Source organism: Scyliorhinus canicula, chromosome 3 (genome assembly GCF_902713615.1).
Source record: "Scyliorhinus canicula chromosome 3, sScyCan1.1, whole genome shotgun sequence".
In the NCBI taxonomy this organism is placed as follows: domain Eukaryota; kingdom Metazoa; phylum Chordata; class Chondrichthyes; order Carcharhiniformes; family Scyliorhinidae; genus Scyliorhinus; species Scyliorhinus canicula.
The window spans coordinates 104,733,122-104,752,942 of NC_052148.1; the positions used below are offsets into that span (position 1 = coordinate 104,733,122).

Below are 19,821 nucleotides of genomic sequence, written 5' to 3' on the forward strand. Positions count from 1 at the left end.
ACAGACCGTAACTTCAATCGCAGTCGGCGCTCCAATTTAAGTTTTAATTAAAAACCTTGCTTACCCGGACAAACCAGATGAACTAGCATTCGCTACACTAGTTGGCCATCACCCGATTCTAGTCCGACGGTACTGGTTTCATACGGCTTTACAGGCCCTGACTGGGTCAAACAGGGAGTATTTGACACGCCTGTGGGGTCTCACCGCCTCCTACGAGTTTGGAGCCACCCTGGCTGAATCCCTGAGGGACTGCCTCGTTTGTGAACTGTGGCACTGGGAGATGCATCAAAAGCTGTTGATGGAGACACCCCTGACCCTCCAGACGGCTATGGATGTAACGCTTTATTGGGAGATTGCCGAATGCGGGCTTCAGGAGCTCCACGGCTTAGCTATCCTCAGCATTGGTCATCGGTGGGACCGCCAGACAGCAGCTACTGGAAACGAGAAGCTGGGTTTATCACAGGGTGGGAGCCATCGCAAGTTACTCGATAGCTGCCGAGACTTGCCCTGGAGCGCCTGGAGATTCTCCCCCGACCTCACTATGAGATGTCAGATGCTACGTTGAGCAGGACACCACGTCTAAGAACGAGGCTCCTGGAGGTTGCATGAAGGAGCCGTTCCCAGGCAACAGGCCAGTTGTCATCTCCTAAGAGGCCGAATTTACTTCCTAGAAGACCTGGAGGCTGAAGCACCACACCTGCTGCTACACTCTGCCACGGGCCCCAGGACCGTACCTATCCCAGTGACTCTGCAGATTAATAGACACCGCACCGAGAAGGAACTCGACACAGAGGAGGTGGTCTCTGCCATCAACCACTGCACGTTCACAGCAATCCGGACTAACCTCCAGGTGCTGGAATTTAGGACACATGAGCCCAGTTAGCCAGCTATACTGGGGAACCTTTGGCTGTCGAGGGCACTGCCCATTTGCCCATATATGGGGATCAGTCCACGTGCCTAGCATTGGTAATAGTAAGCGGCGACCAACCAAACCTATTGGGGTGTGATTGGCTCGGACATCTGCGACTAGATTGGCAGAACGTTTGCCAGATGTACCCCCGTGGGCCGGAGGGATGCTAGCTAAATTTTCGTTGTTGTTTGCAAAGGCCTTGGTACAATAAAGGGAGCGATGGCCACAATCAGCGTGGATGAGAACGCTCAACCCAGGTATTTTCGCACCTGCCAAGTGCAATACGCACTTGACCCAAGGTTAACCGTGACCTGGACCGGTTGGAACAGTTGGGCATTTTGCAGATTGGGCCACACCAGTGGTGCCCGCAATGAAGCTCGACTGGTCAGTGCGGCTTTGTCTCGACTACAAGACAACCCTTAACCCAATGTCCCGTCCCAACCATTACCCGGTCACTCGAATTTAATACCTTTACGCCAGGCTCAGCAGGGGCAAGACATTCACGAAGATGGAAATGCGCCACGCGTACCTACACTGATGCTAGACCCAGGGTCGTGGAAATACATAACGATCAACACCCATCGGGGTCTGTATGAATAAACCCATTTACTGTTCGGGATCTCCTCGGCCTACGCAATATTCCAGCGTGTCAAGGAGAACATATTACACAGATTGCTAAGGGTGGCCGTCTACCTGGACAATGTCCTCATTACTGGAACCTCCTACATGGAACACATGGAGAACCTCACCGAGGTCCTTGAGCGGTTTGCTCGGGCCAGGGTCCGCCTCCGGAGGAAGAAGTGTGTTTTTCATGCACCTGAGGTCACGTATTTGGGCTCCCGGCTAGAAAGCAGGGGCCTCCATCCAGTGGAAGACAAGGTACGGGCGATCCATCGGGTCCCCATCCCTCGTGACCCATTCATTTTTAGGTCTGGTGCATTATTATGGGAAATTCATTCCCCGGATGGCTACGCTTCTCAACCCGCTCCACCAACTATTGAAGAAAGGACAGCCATAGGACTGGGGCAGCTCGCACCAGCAGGCTTTCATAGAAGTAAACCGCCGCCTCTCGTTGGATGAGTTACTGACCAATTTCGGCCATCAAAACCTTGCTCCGTATGTGCGATGTCTCACCTTATGGCATTGGAGCGGTCCTGGCACACCTCATGCCTCCTGATTTGCTAAACACGGCTTAATTTAAAGTTCCATTTTTCAAGAATGCAACTATAGTTAAACGAGAACTTGCTATATATTCTGTCCACAAAAGCAGGACAGATCCAATCTTTAGTCTAGTCTCAATCATCAGCATAGTCATGGAAAGTGTGAACAGTGCTGTTAAGCAGCAATTACTTACTAGTATCCTGCTCACTAAAGCTCAATTTAGGTCATGGCCAGATCTCTTGGGCACCAGACCTCGCTATTGCCTTGGTTCAACCATAGCCAAAAGAAGTGAAGGGAGAGCAACTACCCTTAATGTCAAGGCAGCATTTGGCCAAGTATGGCAACAAAGAGCCCTAAAAAAATTGATGTGAAGGGGAATTGGCAGGGCGGAGTGAGGTTTTCCACTGGCTGAGACCATACCTCAAACAATGGAAAATGATTGTGGTTGTCCGAGGTCAATCATCTTGACTCTGTGGCATTGCTGCAGACGTTTTTAAGGGCAGTATCTTGGGCCCAATCACCTCAGCTGATGAATCAGTACTTCTCCATGTTGAAAAGTTCTTTGAGGAAGCACTGAGAATGGCAAGGGTGCAGAATTTCCTCTGGGTGGGAATTTCAATTTTCATCGCCAAGAGTGGTTTGGTAGTTCTTAAGGTGTAGGTATACCCACTAAGCTGTTAGAGAAGGAGTTCCAGAATTGTGCCCCTGCGGCATTGAAGGAATGGCGATATATTTCCAACTCGGGGTGGTGAGTGACTTGGGGGGGAACCTTCTGGTGGTGGGGTTTCCAGGTATTTGCTGCTCTTGTACTTCTAGATGGTAGTGGTTGTGGGTTTGGAAGATGCTGTCTAAGGAACCTTGGTGAGTTACAGCAGTGTATGTTGTAGATGGTACAAACGGCTGCCACTGTTCGTCGGTGGTGGAGGGTTTGAATGTGGAAGGAGGAGCAATCAAGCAGGCTGCTATGTCCTGGATGGTGTCAAACGTCTTGAATGCTGTTGGTGCTGCACTCATCCAGGCAAGTGGAGAGTATTCTAATGCACTCCTGACTTGTGCCTTGTTGATGGTGGACAGGTTTTGGGGGGTCAGGAAGTGAGTTTCTCATCCCTAGACTTTGACCTGCCCTGGTAGCCACAGTATTAATGTGGCTAGTCCAGTTCAGTTTCTGATTAATGGTAACCCCCAGGATGTTGATTGTGGGGGATTCAGCAATGGTAATGCTATCGAATGTCAAGGGTTGATGGTTAGATCCTCTCTTCAGGAGATGGTCATTGCCTGGCACTTGTGTGGCGCGAATGTAATTTCCTACTTGTCAGCACAAGCCTGGTGATTGTCCAGGCCTTGCTGCATTTGGACATGGACTGCTTCATTATCTGAGGAGTCGTGAATGGTGCTGAACATTGTGCAGCCATCTACAAACATCCCCATCTCTAAACTTATGATGGAAGGGAGGTCATTGATGAAGCAGCTGAAGATGGTTCGCCTGAGGACACTACCCTGAGGAACTCCTCCTGTGATGTCCTGGAGCTGAGATGATTGACCACCAACCACCCAAACAATCTTCCTTTGTGCCAACCAGTGGAGTGTTTTCCCCCTGATTCCCATTGACTCCAGTTTAGCTAGGGCTCCTTAATGCCAAACTCGGTCAAATACTGCCTTGATGTCAAGGGCAGTCACTCTCATCTCACCTCTGGTATTCAACTCTTTTGTCTTGTTTGAACCAAGGCTGTAATGAGGTCAGGAGCTGAGTGACCCTGGGAGAACCCAAACTGAGCGCCCATGAGCAGGTTATTTCCGAGTAAGTGCTGCTTGAGAGCACTGTTGATGACTCCTTCCATCACTTTGCTGATGATGGAGGGTACACTGATAGGGCGGTAATTAGCTGAGTTGGATTTGTCTTCTTTCTTGTGCACAGGACACACCTGGGCAATTTTCAATATTGCCGGTTAGATGCCAGTGTTGTAGCTGTGCTGGAACAGCTTGGCTAGGGGTGCGGCAAGTTCTGGAGCACAGGTCTTCAGTACTATTGCTGGAATATTATCAGGACCTACAGCCTTTGCAGTATCCAGTGCCTTCAGCCATTTCTTGATATGATGAGTGAATCGTATTGGCTGAAGACTGACATCTGAGGCTGGATTCTCTGCCCTGCTGCCCCACATTTTTGCCCTGGGATTCTCCATTACGCCAGCTGGTCAATGGGGTTTCCTATTACGGGGCAGCCCCACGCCGTCGGGAAACCCCCGGGCGCTGGCAAACCGGGGAATTGCGCCGGCGGAGAATCCAGCCCCTGACCTCTGGAGGAGACCGAGATGGATCATCCACTCGGCACTTCTGGCTGAAGATTGTTGCGAATGCCTCAGCCTTGTCTTTTGCACATATACACTGGGCTCCTCCAGCATTGAGGGTGGGGATATTTGTGGAGCCTCCTCCTCCAGTGAATTGTTTAATAGTCCACCACCATTTATGGCTCGATGTGGCAAGATTGCAGAGCTTAGATCTGATACGTTGGTTGTGGAATTGCTTAGCTCTTACTATTACTTGCTGCTTATGTTGTTTGGCACACAAGTAGTCCTGTGATGTAGCTTCACCAAGTTGACACCTCATTTTTCGGTATGCCTGATGTTGCTCCTGGCATGCTCTCCTGCACTCTTCATTGAACCAGGTTGATCCCTTGGCTTGGTGGTAATGGTAGAGTGGGGGATATGCTGGGCCATGAGGTTGCAGATTGTTTTTGAATACAAATCTCCTGCTGCCGATGGCCCACAGTGCCTCATGGATGCCCAATCTTGAGTTGCTAGATTTGTTCAAAGTCTATCCCATTTAGCACGGTGGTAGTGCCACACAGTAAGATGGAGGGAATCCTCAATGTGAAGATGGGACTTTGTCTCCACAAGGACTTTGCGGTGGTCACTTCTACCAGTACTGTCATGGACAGATGCATCTGCAGCAGGCAGATTGGTGAGGATGAGGTCAAGTATGTTTTTCCCACTTGTTGGTTCCCTCACCACCTGCTGCAGCCCCAGTCTAGCAGCTATGTCCTTTCAGACCCGGCCAGCTCGGCCTGTGCTGATACTACCAAGCCACTCTTGGTGATGGACATTGAAGTCCCCCACCCAGAGCATATTCTGGACCTTGCGACCTTCAGTGCTTCATCCAAGTGCTGTTCAACATGAAGGAGTACTGATTCATCAGCTGATGGCGGCCAGTACGTGGTAATCAGCAGGATGTTTCCTTGCCCATGTTTATTCTGAAGCCACAAGACTTCATGGAGTCCAGAATCATGCTGAAGACTTGTGCTCCAGAATTTGCTGCGCCCCTAGTCAGGCTGTTCCAGTACAGCTATATCACTGGCATCTACCCAGCAATGTGGAAAGTTACCTAGGTGTTTCCTGTACACAAATATAAAACCAAATCCAACTATGCTAATTACTGGTTTACTCTCAATCATTAGTAAAGCCATAGAAGGAGCCATCAATATCATCATCAAGCGACATTTGCTTGACAATAATCTGCTCATTAATGTTCAGTTTATGGTCTGCAAGGGCTACTCAGCTCCTAATCTCATTACATCCTTGGTTCAAGCATGGACAAAAGAATGGAATTCCAGGGGCAGGGTGAGAGTGACTACTCTTGAATCAAGATAGCATTTGACCGAGTCTGGCATCAAGGAGCCCGAACAAAATTGGAGTCATTGGGAATCAGGAGGAAAACTCTCCACTGGCAGGAGTCATAATTGGCACAAAGGTTATTGTGGTGGTTGGAGGTGAATCACCTCAGTTCCAGGGCATCACTGCAGGAGTTCCTCAGAGTAGTGTCCTAGGTCCAGTAATCTGCAGATGTATCATCAATGACCTTCCGTCATAAGGCCATAAGTGGGGATGTTCACAATGTTCAGCACCATTTGCCACTCTTTTGTTTTATTTGTTCTTGGGATGTGGGCATCTGGACTCTGGTGAGGTCTTGCCATGTTAATGCACCAGTTGATGATAATTGCCAGTTACCATGCCAATGGTCAGCAGTTAGCTGTCAGCCACCATCAACTGATGCATTCCCCCATGGCAATGCCTATACCAATCAGAGTCTACTTGCCAACCAATCAGAACTCGTCTCATACAATATAAATTGTTGTTTTCTACTTGTATTGACATTCTTGCAAAATGTCCCGATAAATGCAAGACAAGAAGCTTTGATGTGTGTCTTTTTTCAGCAATACTCAAGTTCTGTACTACCAAATGACTAAAGATGATATTTCTAGTAACTGGCAAGGTTAGAACGAGGCACAAGATTGTCAGTAATAAATCCAATAAGGAGTTCCAGAGAAACCTCATTAATCAGAGCATGGTTAGAATGTGAAACTCACTACCACAAGGAGTGAGAGGTGCAAGAATTATAGACTTATAATAGGGAAATTACAATTTTCCTAATATAGACTGGGATAGGAATACTGTAGTGCAAAGGAACAAAATGGGTATAAGTTCCCAGAATGCATTAAAGGTGATTTTCTGCAGCAGTATGTTTTCTGTCCAACAAGGGGGCAGATACTTTTGGACCTGGGAAATTAGTTGGCCCAATTGGATCAAGTATCAGTGATACAACTTTTGTGGGCAGTGACCATCATATCACAGGATTTAGGTTGGCCATAGAAAAGGACAAGGAACAATCCAGATAAAAGCAAATTACGCACAGCATGGTGGCTCAGTGGTTAGCACTGCTGTCTCACGGCGATGAGGACCCGGGTTCGATCCAGGCCCCGGGTCACTGTCCCTGAGGAGTTTGCACATTCTCCCTGTGTTTGCGTGGACCTCACCCCACAAACCCAAAAATATGCAGCGTAGGTAGATTGGCCACACTAAATTGCCCCTTAATTGAAAAAACAGAATTGGGTACTCCAAATTTAGTTTAAAAAAAAAAGCAAATTCCTGCGGATGCTGGAATCTGAAACAAAAACAGAAAATACTGGATAATTTCAGACGGCCTGACAGCATCTGTGGAGAGAGAAGGGAGCCTGGATGACTCTTTCTCAACCCATTGTCAGAAAGTCAATCCAGAGCTGGTACTAATTTATTGTGTGAAAGTCAACTTTAATGGGATGAGAATGCATTTGAGTTGAATGTGTTGGAATCAAATATGGACAGAAAAAACATTGGTTAACAATGGACCACCTTTGCAGAAAACGTATTGCAGGCAAAGTCAAGGTATATTTCCTTGAAGGGTGCCCTGGATGACGAGAGAGATAGAGGTGAAGCTGAAAAGGAAGAAGTGTGCGTATGGCAGATGTCATGTAGAAAATACAATGGAGAATCAGGCTGAATATGGAAGGACCAGAGTAAAAGCAAAGAAAGAGCATGAAAAGTTGCTGGCAGCTAACATAAAACAGAATCCCAAGGTCTCCTATAAGCATATAAATAATAAAAGAGTGGTAATTAAGAGGGCTAATTAAGGATAAAAAGGGGGCTTGCATATGGGGATAGGAAAAATAGCAGAGGTATTAACCGAGTATTTTGCATCTGTCTTTACAAAGTAAGAAGGTGTTACTCAGGCCAAGGTGAGAGGGGAGGTAACTGGTACACTTCCAGAATTTACAATTGAGATTGAGGAGGAATCAGAAAAGCTATCTTTACTTAAAATAAGTAAGGTACTAGGACCGGATGAAATGCATCCAAGGGAACTGATGGCAGTGAGATGGAAATTGCAAAGGCATTAATGATAATCATCCAGTCTTCCTGAGACATAGGGATGGTACAGTAAGAAGTCTTACAACACCAGGTTAAAGTCCAACAGGTTTGTTTCAAACACGAGCTTTCGGAGCGCAGCTCCTTCTTCAGGTGACTGGAGAGGTCACCTCTCCAGTCACCTGAAGAAGGAGCTGCGCTCCGAAAGCTCGTGTTTGAAACAAACCTGTTGGACTTTAACCTGGTGTTGTAAGACTTTTTACTGTGCTCACCCCAGTCCAACGCCGGCATCTCCACATCATAGGGATGGTGCAAGAGGAGTCTAGAGTTGCAAATATTACACCGTTGTTCAAAAAAGGGGTGCAAGGAGAAAGCCAGCAACTACAGACCAGTCAGTTTGACTTCAGTGATGGGGAATCTTCTGGGAACTGTTGTTCAGGACAATATCAATTGTCACTTGGACAATTGCAGAATAATTAAGGAAAGCCAGCATGGATTAACTCAGGGCAAATCATGGTGAACTGACTTGCTGGAGTTTTTTTAAGGAGGTAACATAGAAGGTTGATAATGGCAACACTGTTGATGTGGTGTGTTTGGATTTTCAAAATATTTGCTGCACAAGATGGCGCCGGAGCGTGGCGACTCTGCGAGCTCTCCCGAGCAGATCCACTTTTTACTTAACTTGCAATCATTCCAATCTTTTAAAACTTAATTCTAACACTAACATTATTACTAACCTCTCTCTTTTATCCTTATTATGTATTTTCTTTTATTTCCTTTTCGTTTCATGTACTTAATGATCTGTTGAGCTGCTCGTAGAAAAATACGTTCCACTATAACTTGGTACACGTGACAATAAACAAATCCAATCCAATCCAAGACATTTGATATAGTGCCACACAGATTGGAAGAAGGTTGTGAAATTCTCCATGGGTCAGTCTTGGAACTCTGCCTCTCTCTAATATATATTAATGACCTAAACTGGTCATTAATTTCTAAATGTGCAGATGCAACTAAGAAGGAAACGTCACTGTGGTGAGGATAGTCTTGAACTTCAAAAGGGCGTCGACATGTTGGTAGATTGGGCAGACAAGTGGCAGATGAAGTTCAATGCAAAAAAGTGTGAGATGATTCATTTTGTCAGGCAGAATATGGAGAGACTATAAAATAAATGGAGAAACTCGCTAAGGGAGGTGCAGGAACAGAGGGACTATGTAAATCATTGAAGGTGGCAGCCCATTTTGAGAGAGTAGTTCATAAAGCATATAGTACGTTCGGCTTTATTGATAGGGGCATTGAATGCTCAAGTAAGGAGCTCATTGTTCACCAAACTGATTCCTGGGATAGTGGAACTGACATATGAGGAGAGATTGAATCGATTAGGATTATATTTGCTGGAGTTTAGATGAATGAGGGGGATCTCCAAGAGACCTATAAAATCCCAATAGGACTAGACAAGGGCAGATGCAGGAAGGATGTTCCCAATGATGGGAGAGTCCAGAACCAGGGGAGATGGGTAAATTAGGAAAACTTTCTTCATCTAGAGAGTAGTGAGTCTGTGAAATTTGCTACCCCAGAAAGCAGTTGAGGCCAAATATTGTAGGTTTCAAGAAGGACTTAGATATAGCTCTTGAGGCTAAAGGGATCAAATAATATCGGGGGAAAGTGGTAACAGGTTACTGAGTTGGATGGTCAGTGATGATCATGATGAATGGTGGATCTCTGTGATTATTCTTTTTTGTCTACGGTCATGTGAGAGTACCTTTACGAAATGGGTGTTTATCAAATAGCTGTAGTGGGTGTACCTTTAAGAAATGGGTGTTTGTCAAATGGCTGCAGTGATGTCAGAGAGTGGGTGGAGCTGGGCTGTCTGTCTGCTTTTACTTTCCCTTTGAACAAAAGCTGGTGTGTGTCTGTGAGTTTTAATTTCGTTTTCAGAGCTGGATAGCTGCAGGCAAAGCAAGCAGCTGTATCAGGATCTCTCTCTGCAATCTAAAGACTGTCTCCAGATCATTTGAGGATTTCAAAGTGACAACTGCTCTCAGTAGTGAATTGAAACCTAATCTCTGTGTTAAAGAGGGTATTCGTCTTATGGATGTTGTAAGGAAAGATTAAGGGTTACTTAGGAGAGTACTGTATTCTTTGGACAGTAAGAAGTCTTACAACACCAGGTTAAAGTCCAACAGGTTTGATTCAAACACGAGCTTTTGGAGCGCAGCTCCTTCCTCAGGTGAATGGCCTTGTCTAGTTCCTTCACCTGAGGAAGGAGCTGCGCTCCGAAAGCTCGTGTTTGAATCAAACCTGTTGGACTTTAACCTGGTGTTGTAAGACTTCTTACTGTGCTTACCCCAGTCCAACGCCGGCATCTCCACATCATGTATTCTTTGGGGAAGTATTTTAGTTGATGGTTGCTAAGATGTTTACTCTGTGTGTTTAAAAATGTTAATGGGATTCATAGAATAAACATTGTTTTTGTTTAAATATACTCTCAGTTCTCTGTTGCATCACACCTGTAAAATGGGCCCTTGTGCTGCCCATAACCAAAATCTATTCAAAGCTATGGGTCAGGTGAACTGCTATGTACGTATTGTGTACGTACCCCCGGCTGTAGTAAAATATTTTTCACTCTACTTCGGTACATGTGACAATGAATCAAATCAAATCAATCGGGTTTGAAGGGCTCAGTGACCTACTCCTCCTATTTTCTATGTTTCTGTGTTAATTTTATATAAGACACTATTTTGTTCTCATTTGGAGTACTGCATCCAGTTCTGGGCACCATACTTGAGGAAGAATGTGAAAGCATTGGGGAGAGTACAGAGGAGATTCACAAGCATGCTTCCAGGGATAAGTAACTGTAGCTATGAGGATAGATTGGACTGGGTTTTTTTTGTTGAGAAAAGCAGCCTAAAATTAGATTTTGTAGAGATATTCAAGATTCTGAGATGTGTGGAGAGGGTAAATAGTGAGAAACTGCTCCCATTCAAGAAAGCATCAAGAACTAGAGGGCACAGTGATGTGAGGAAAATAAAATTCACCCAGAAAGTGGTTGGAGCCTGGAACAAACTCCCTGAGAGGTTGTTGGGGACAGGTTCAATCAATGTATTCAAAAGGAAATTGGATTGCTATCTGAAAAGAGGAAATGTGCAACATTTGAGGGATGAGGCAGAGGAGTGAAACTCAGTAGAAGCTCTGTCAAAGAGCCAGAACAGACTTGACGGGTTGAATGACCTCTGTCTACACCATAAACATTCTGTGAAGGAGTAATTAAGGCAAAAAACATGCATCCATTTAAGGGGAAGCTAGATAAACACGAGGGAGAACGGACTAGATGGATATATTAGGGTTACATGAAGTACGTTTGGAGGGGGTTTCTGTGGAGCATAAACATGGCATCTACCTGTTGCAGCAGTGTTAGTGAGTAGCCTGTTTCTGTGCTATGAATACAATGTGGTTTGAATTGTATGCAACATGACTTATTGTAATGAAAAGGAGGATATAATATTGTCATAGATGTGTAACCTGAGTTTGGATTAGCAAGGATTTTTTGTATGCACTGAGTTTAGTTACTGTCTCAACTATACGCTTATTCACAGGATTATAAATGATCCCACCGTGATTCATGCCAAGTGCATATTGATCACTGGAAACTGAACAATTGAAAACTGAACAATTTTATCAGAATATAAATCTAATATTCTGTCCTTTTTGTATTCTCTCCAGTGAACCTGGAACAACGAAGACAAAAAAGGGATCTGACAAGGTATAGTGATGGGCATTCTTTGCTGTGAAAATATTATAGGATCAAACTGAATAGAAAGAGGCCCCTCAGTCCATTGTGTCTATGCCATCTGTTTGAAAGACCAATGCAACATCAAAAGTCCTAAGAATGAGAACAAGAAAGGGACTGGTGAAGACAATGTGGTCCACTGATGGTGGAAGCTAAGGGGAAAAGCTTAGTGACCTGACGAAACCTATACATTAAATAAATATACCAATAGTCTAATACAAATTCAAAATGCGCTTGAAATCCTTCGAATAAATATTCCCAGAGATTTTCAAGATGAGGTTATGGTCAGAACCTGGGGGTGGGCTCCAGAGCACGACTGCTCTATCAAAAAGTCAGCATAGGTACAACAGGCCAAATTTCATCCTTTTGTGCTGTAAGTTTCTGTGTTTCTAGCTTTCCATGACAAATGTTCAGCCCTTTTTTATCCTCCATATCTGCCACTTTTCCCTACAACCTGTTGCTGCTCCTACGCTCTCTCTCTCTCTCTCTCTCTCTCTCTCTCTCTCTGCTAACCACTGTGTCTTTGGGACACCTCTTCAGGGCTTGCACATAAGGCCCAGATCATGGAGCCAGGTGTCCAGCAACAACCTTTATAGCACCAAGTTGGGGGTCATATTTTAAACAGTTTAAGTACAATTGACAACCATATTAATTCACTGCTAGCATAGTAGTTATATAACTGGGCGAGGAGATCGGAGGTCTGGACTAATAATCTAGAAAACAAGAATTCAAATCCAGAATAGTTTGAGAACTTTTCTTTTGAGGGAAGGAAACATATTGTGCTTGCCTGACCTGGCCTATATCTGACTTAATTCACATATCATTTAGATTGACTCTTAACTGTGTTCTAAAGGTGGCAGCAAGCCATTCAATTGTATCAGCACCATCACAGGGCATCCAGAGATGAAGATTACATGCTGGCCTTGTCAGGACATGCACATTCTGAGAAGAAGTAAAAGAAAGTTGCTTTAAAGAATAAAAATGGGCTTTCCAGATCAGTTCTGAGAATGTGCTTTTAGAAAACTTGGGTGAATCATGGAACATGAAGCATCATTTTCTTTCACATTTTTACCCCCAAACGTATTAGCAATTCAAAATCCCTGAACACAATCATTCCCCTGGCATCCTCAATAATTTGAGACCTTTCTGCCTGTGGCCCCAACCCCCCAAACCTAAGATAGTTTCCCTCTCGACAACAACACTTGTAGTTATAAAGCACCTACAATGAAATAAAACATCCCGAGATACTTCACAGAGGCATTATAAGATATAATATAATATCAAGCCACATAGGCAAATAATTATTGCAGATGGGGTCAAAAAAAGTAATGCTAGGGAGTTTGAAATAAGTGCTTTTCATGATGGTATGAATATGTGGTTGAAAGCTCATCTTACGGTCTGGAGCAAAAGCAAGGGAGAGCAGCATCATACATAATATGTATTTTCTTAATTCCACTCTCCCAATGGCTAGATGTCTGATTCATAAGAACTAGGAGCAGGAGTAGGCCATCTGGCCCCTCGAGCTTGCTCCGCCATTCATTGAGATCATGGCTGATCTTTTGTGGACTCAGCTCCACTTTGTGGCCCGAACACCACAACCCTTTATTCCTTTATTCTTCAAAAAACTATCTATCTTTATCTTAAAAACATTTACTGAAGGAGTCTCAACTGCTTCACTGGGCAAGGAATTCCATAGATTCACAACCTCTTGGGTGAAGAAGTTCCTCCTAAGATCAGTCCTAAATCTACTTCCCCTTATTTTGAGGCTATGCCCCCTAGTTCTGCTTTCACCCGCCAGTGGAAACAACCTGCCCGCATCTATCCTATCTATTCCCTTCATTATTTTATATGTTTCTATAAGATTCTCCCGCATCCTTCTAAATTCCAACAAGTACTGTCCCAGTCTACTCAACCTCCTCGTAATCCAGCCCCTTAAGATCTGGGATAAACCTAGTGAATCTCCTCTGCACACCCTCCAGTGCCAGTACGTCCTTTCTCAGGTAAGGAGATCAAAACTGAACACAATACTCCAGGTGTGACCTCACTAACACCATATACAATTGCAGCATAACCTCCCTAGTCTTACACTCCATCCCTCTATCAATAAAGGACAAAACTCCATTTGCTGCCTTAATCACCTGTTGCACCTGTAAACCAACTTTTTGCGACTCATGCACGAGCACACCCAGGTTTCTCTGCACAGCAGCACGTTTTAATATTTTATCATTTAAATAATAATCCCTTTTGCTCTTATTCCTACCAAAATGGATAACCTCACATTTGTCAACATTATATTCCTTCTGCCAGACCCTAGCCCATTCACTTAATCTATCCAAATCCATCTGCAGACTTCTGGTATCCTCTGCACGTTTTGCTTTACCACTCACCTTAGTGTTGTCTGCAAACTTGGACACATTGCACTTGGTCCCCAACTCCAAATCATCGATGTAAATTGTGAACAATTGTGGGCCCAACACTGATCCCTGAGGGACACCACTAGCTACTGATTGCCAACCAGAGAAACACCCCACATTTTGCTTTCCATTAATGAACCCATTCTCTATCCATGCTACTACTTTACCCTTAATGCCATGCATCTTTATCTTATGCAGCAACATTTTGTGTGGCATCTTGTCAAAAGCTTTCTGGAAATCCAGATATACCACATCCATTGGCTCTCCGTTATCTACCGCACTGGTAATGTCCTCAAAAAATTCCACTAAATTAGTTAGGCACAACCTGCCCTTTATGAACCCATGCTGTGTCTGCCCAATGGGACAATTTCCATCCAGATGCCTCACTATTTCTTCAAGATGGATTTTTGGCAGACGTACAGTTGCAACACAGGAAGTAGCAACCTATACATTCCAACACAGTCTTTTGCCCTGAGATGGTGCTGACGCAACTGAATGCCTTGCAGGGCAACTTTCGAGGACAGTTAAGAGTCCAACTGAATGGTATGAGAATTAAGTCAGGTATAGGCTTGATCCAGACAATCTTATTTAAATCAAGTCAGAGCTGAAATCAGCTAAGTATGCGATTGACATAAGTTTGGATTGGAAGCCAACTATTTTACAGCAGCTTTACAAATAAAGTGAATATTTACTAGGAGGAAGATGATGAATCTGACGATGAAGAATTGGAACAAATCAAAGATCAGATTGCCAAGAAATTGAAGAAAGATAAAAATGAGGATGTCAAGTCTCAGCTCAGAGAGGATGATGATGCTGATGAGAAAAAGAAACTCAGCCGCAGGTGAGTGCAGCATTTTTAATCAGTAGTTTTCATTTTTCTGAAATGTATTCAGTCTGAGGTGGTCACTAATCTAATGCTGAAATTTGCACTGTTGTTTATGTTTCTTTTTATCTCAAGTTACTGTACTGCCCATTCAGTTGTTTACTTACCCAATCCAAATGCAACCTGCACTTTGTACACTAGGTAATATTTACATTGGGAAAATATTTTTATTAAAAGTCCTATTGAAATTATACTTTGGAACAGTGACTTGGAAATTGATTTTGGTCGTCGAACGAGTGTGTTCTTTTCCATGTTATTGTCCATCTATATCAAAGTGCTTACGATGTTAGTTACCTCAAATCTGTAAAGAACTAGAAAAGATTGGGGAAGATGTGAATTGGATGTCATTCATTGGTTAGTCATGTAAGGTGTAACTGTACTCAAAAACAATTACTTTAAATTTGTTTAAAATACTTGATGAAGAGAAAAAAGTAAGTGCATAAATGGTCAAATGCATGTGCATTACTTCGCAACTTGTTTGACTTGTGAAGAGCCAAATTTGTGAAAAGTTGCCAAAATATAAGGTACTGTGGCCTGGTTTTAGTTTGAACTAGCTGTAAAATGTCACTGTTGAAATGTTGCATAAGAACTAGGAGCAGGACTGGTAATTCAGCCCCTCGAGCCCGTTTTGCCATTCGGTATGAACATGGCTGATCTCCTCTTGGCCGTAACTCCATTTTGCTGCCCATTTTTCATACCCCTGAAAGCCATTACTAATTAAAAATCTGTCCATCTCCTCCTTAAAGTCACTCAATATCCCGGCATCCACTGGCTTCTGGGGTAGTGAATTCCACAGAATCACAACTCTTCAAGAGAAGTAATTTATTCTGACCTCTGTTTTAAATCTGCTACCCCAAAACTATGACCTCTCTTTCTAGATTGCTCCACAAGAGGAAGCATCAGTCTAACATGTCAATACCTTTTATCATCTTATACCTCAATTAGAGGTTAGAAATGTTGATGAAATTGTGCTGAAATTCTACAAACAATAACAAATCCTTCTGACTTGGGAAACCATATGAATGATCTGAGGTATATAGTAGTAATAGTAATTCTAATTCTCTAAATTACAATTACAATAGTCACTGTAATAAGTTACTTACCAGTAAAGTTCTATACAGAGATCTTCCTGAACATACATAAGTTTTGGATCGTGTTATGAGCCAGGGTTTAGAAACTCAAAAGTATATTATGAAGTCCACCTGACCTACAACCTTTATGTTGAATTTGGCTAGGATGAGTACAAGAGACTTCCCTTCAGGTATGATTCACCAATCTTCCTCGAAGCTTTAATCAAAATAAGCTTTATTCTAAGAACTTGGTTAACATGTGTATATATAAACAAACAGCAAGAATTTTTATCAATTACAAACATAAAGACACTCCACAGCTACAGTAATCTATGTGTAAGACTTAATGAATTCGCCCTTAACTGTTCCAATCCAAAAACAAAATCCTATAAACCAAAACCCCTTTTCAAGGGCGTGGCCCAGCACTCTGCATTCTCATTTGAAGAAGACTGACATTCCCTGAGATTCTGACCCCGTCTCACCAGTAGTTTTAAACCCTTCCAGAAAGCAAACTATATATTTTAAGTTACCAAAGCAGATAGCTATAATCAATGTTTTTTTTTCTGGAACAACTCTTAAAAATGAAAATAGAGATAGACAGGTGAAAACACTTATTTTCTCTCTTTGTAGTCCACAGCAGTGAAAACGAAAGTCAAAGTAAAACAAACCTCACAGCCACAACCCAACTCCACCCACACAATGACAATTACTGAAGCCATGCGATAAGATAAAAACCTTTCTTAAAGGGACACTCACATGACAATCATTTGCAATGAATTATACCAGTTCACCTTGAAAGTGCATTTCAACTTGATTCCTGTCAAAAATAGGGTTGCTATAATGTTGACATGATTCAGACACAAGTGGTTTATTCAATAACAAGCTTCTATATATATTGATTCAGATTCCATTGAATGACAAGTAAATAATACAAACTTGTTCCATAAACTTGGATAGGTCAGACTCCACTCTCACGGTTGCCTGTTTGTTGTGGACTTCTGACCTTTTTCAGATTACCAACTTTAAAAAAGAACATTTTCTATTCTTGTAATATCTGACTGTCTTGGGTGCAGGTGCACATTTCTAGTCATTAACTATCCCACCATGTTGACTGTGCGTCGGCTTGACTATGGATCAGTCACGCACTGTATTGCCGGATCTCATGTCTTATCATGGCTGTAGTAACAGTGCATAGTTCTCAAGAATGCATAAGACTATGTCATCGGAGTACCAAAATACTTATGGCCTTGTATGGTGCTTTCAAATACTACAAATGAGAGCAGTTCCCATGTTGGATATGTTGATCTTCTTGCAACCAGCTTGCTTATTATTATAAATGTTTTTTTAAATTGGGTTTTTGAACAAGGTATAATTACCGTTATGTACACAGAATAAGAAACATATATACACATATCTAGAAGTGAAGGGCACATCCCAACATACAATACAATAAAATATGAAATAGAATAACTGGTAGGGTATTGTGCACCAGCTCGACAGCGGCAGCTCTGTACACCTGGCAAAATTATTTACACCACGTAAGTAGGCGACTGTTTGCGGGCGGGGGGAGGGGGGGGGTGGCAAATATACATTTGGGTGCCGGGGAGATAATTACAGTGTGCGAAACTTGGCTGTGTTTCGTGTTGTTGTCGCCTGCTTCTCCCGGACGGATCTCGCTGCCGTCCCGCGCTCGCCTCCACTTCTGCTGCTCCTCCCGTCCTCCATCTTTATTTTCCTCGTTCTCCGCTCCTGGAGATGTCATGCACGTTTTGGTATCCCGTGCATTCCTTCCGGCTCCCGTTTCCCTGTCCCCCCCGTTAGTTCTCCTCTCTTGCCCCCCCCCCCCCCCCCCCATGGTTCGCCTTTCCTCAGGTTTAGCTGTCTCCACCCCTCCCTCCCCCGTGGCTCACCTTTCTTTCCTCAGGTTTAGCCGTCCCTCCCTCCCAGTCTATCTCTCCCTTTCATGCCTTGGCTACCTTCCCCTGATTCTTGGCTACCTGGCTATTCTTCCTCTTGTTCGTTGCCCACAAACAGGTCCCGGAACATTCGCGTGAATGGCTCCCACGTTCTGTGGAAGCCGTCATCTGACCTTCGGATGGCGAATTTGATTTTCTCCATTTGGAGAAATTCCGAGAAGTCGGACAGCCAGCCTGCAGTTCTGGGTGGTGCTGCTGACCGCCAGCCAAACAGGATTCTACGGCGGGCGATCGGGGAGGCAAGGGCATCCGCCCTCCTCCCCAGGAATAGATCTGGCTGGTCCGAGACCCCGATGACCGCAACTTTCGGGCATGGCTCTACCCTCACTCCCACCACTTTGGACATTGCCTCAAAGAAGCCTGTCCAGTACTCCAGAAATCTGGGGCAAGACCAGAACATGTGGGCGTGGTTGGCCGGGCCTACTTGGCACCGTTCACATCTATCCTCCACCTCCGGGATGAACCTACTCATACGGGTTCTTGTTAATTGGGCTCTATGTACCACTTTTAGCTGCGTCAGGCTGAGCCTTGCGCATGTGGCGGTGGAGTTGACCCTATGCAGTGCTTCGCTCCAGAGTCCCCACCCTATCTCAATCCGCAGGTCCTCCTCCCATTTTTTCTTGTTGCGTCCAGTACGGTGTCGGCCCTTTCTGTCAGTCGGTAGTACATGTCACTACAGTTTCCTTTGTCTAGTATGCACCAGCTTGCTTATTTAGGTATCGCACCCACCCCAATTTCCCCCAAATTTGCTCCCTAGCTAATTTGCAGAAGGAAAACAAGCTGTTGTATGCTGACTATTTTTTTTAGATTCAAACCATTTTCATAAAGTATTGTTTTATTAATATCAAAATAATTCGGGCTTACAAATAGAGATACTTGCACCTTTAAATCAGTCGTATGATTTTAAATGCAGAATAGCTGATGCTTCTGCTTCATAAACACTGTGAGAATAGTCCTTCACTGAGATCCTGAATGGTAGGAGGTGAATCCTCCACCAAAATCCTGTGTTGCATTCTTCTGGTCTGATGTGTGCACTGAGCCCTAGTTGGTCTTGTGGACTTTCTCTTGCATTGTTCTTACTGAATTGACAAAAATACCTCTTTGTGATTTTTCCTCCCTCTTTTCTGCGGTTACACGGGTAATGCTACCAAATAGTACCTAATGTTTACAGTGCTTACCCATTGCCTCTTGAGGTCTCCTTGCCTGTAACCTTCCAGACTGTCCACATGATACTTTGTTGCAACTTTCATGTACTCTTGAAGAGTCAGATGAGCAGTTTTAACCAAACACAGCTTGGGCAGGATTCTCCATTGGCTGGGGCCGAAATCAGGGCGTGCGATCGGGTGAAGAATATCTCCCGACGCCAAAATTGTGGCAGGCGACGGTTTGACGCCGAATTGTGATGTTCCTCCTCCCTGAAAATGCTGTCAATGCGACGCACACCGCGCAAAGTTGAAACACCGAACGCAGATCATTAGTGGGTCCACCCATGATTCTCCGCCTCTGATGGGTCGCGTTCCCGACGGACAGAGAGAGGGATAATGGACAGTATCCAGCACCACCATACTTCGCCGCCAGCCATGCCTCTGGCCAGGACTGGGGGAAGTAGTGCAGGGTGGCCAGGAGGTGGACTGTCGGGTCGGGGTGGACGGGTATGCAACATTATTATTGCAGACAGCAAGGCAGCCATGCAGCTGCGCATGCCGCTGACAGCCCGCTTTAAACTGTTGCCCTGGGCTGTATAAATGACCCCTTCGGGGCACCCCCCCTGAATGGCCTGTGGCCCCACCTGTGTGTAGGTGTGTGTGTAAGTGTGTGTGTGTAGGTGAATTTGTGCAGGAGGATCTGTAGAGGTCTGGTGCTGATTTTCCTGATGTGAACGTCCATGGATTCTCTGTTGGTGTCAGCACTTAGACTCAGAAACAAAGACTCCAGTCCAGCTTCT

General features: G+C 44.3%; 1 protein-coding gene across 2 annotated transcripts in view; it reads left to right on the forward strand.

Moving 5' to 3' along the window:
* The window catches only part of cwc27 (CWC27 spliceosome associated cyclophilin), a 276,041-nt gene that overhangs the window by 56,132 nt on the left and 200,088 nt on the right, over positions 1-19,821 (forward strand). For both annotated transcript variants that reach the window (XM_038791030.1, XM_038791029.1), the window contains exons 9-10: positions 11,467-11,506; positions 14,643-14,788. In XM_038791030.1, the coding sequence (XP_038646958.1) occupies positions 11,467-11,506; positions 14,643-14,788 (186 nt within the window). The remainder of the gene's footprint in view (positions 1-11,466; positions 11,507-14,642; positions 14,789-19,821) is intronic.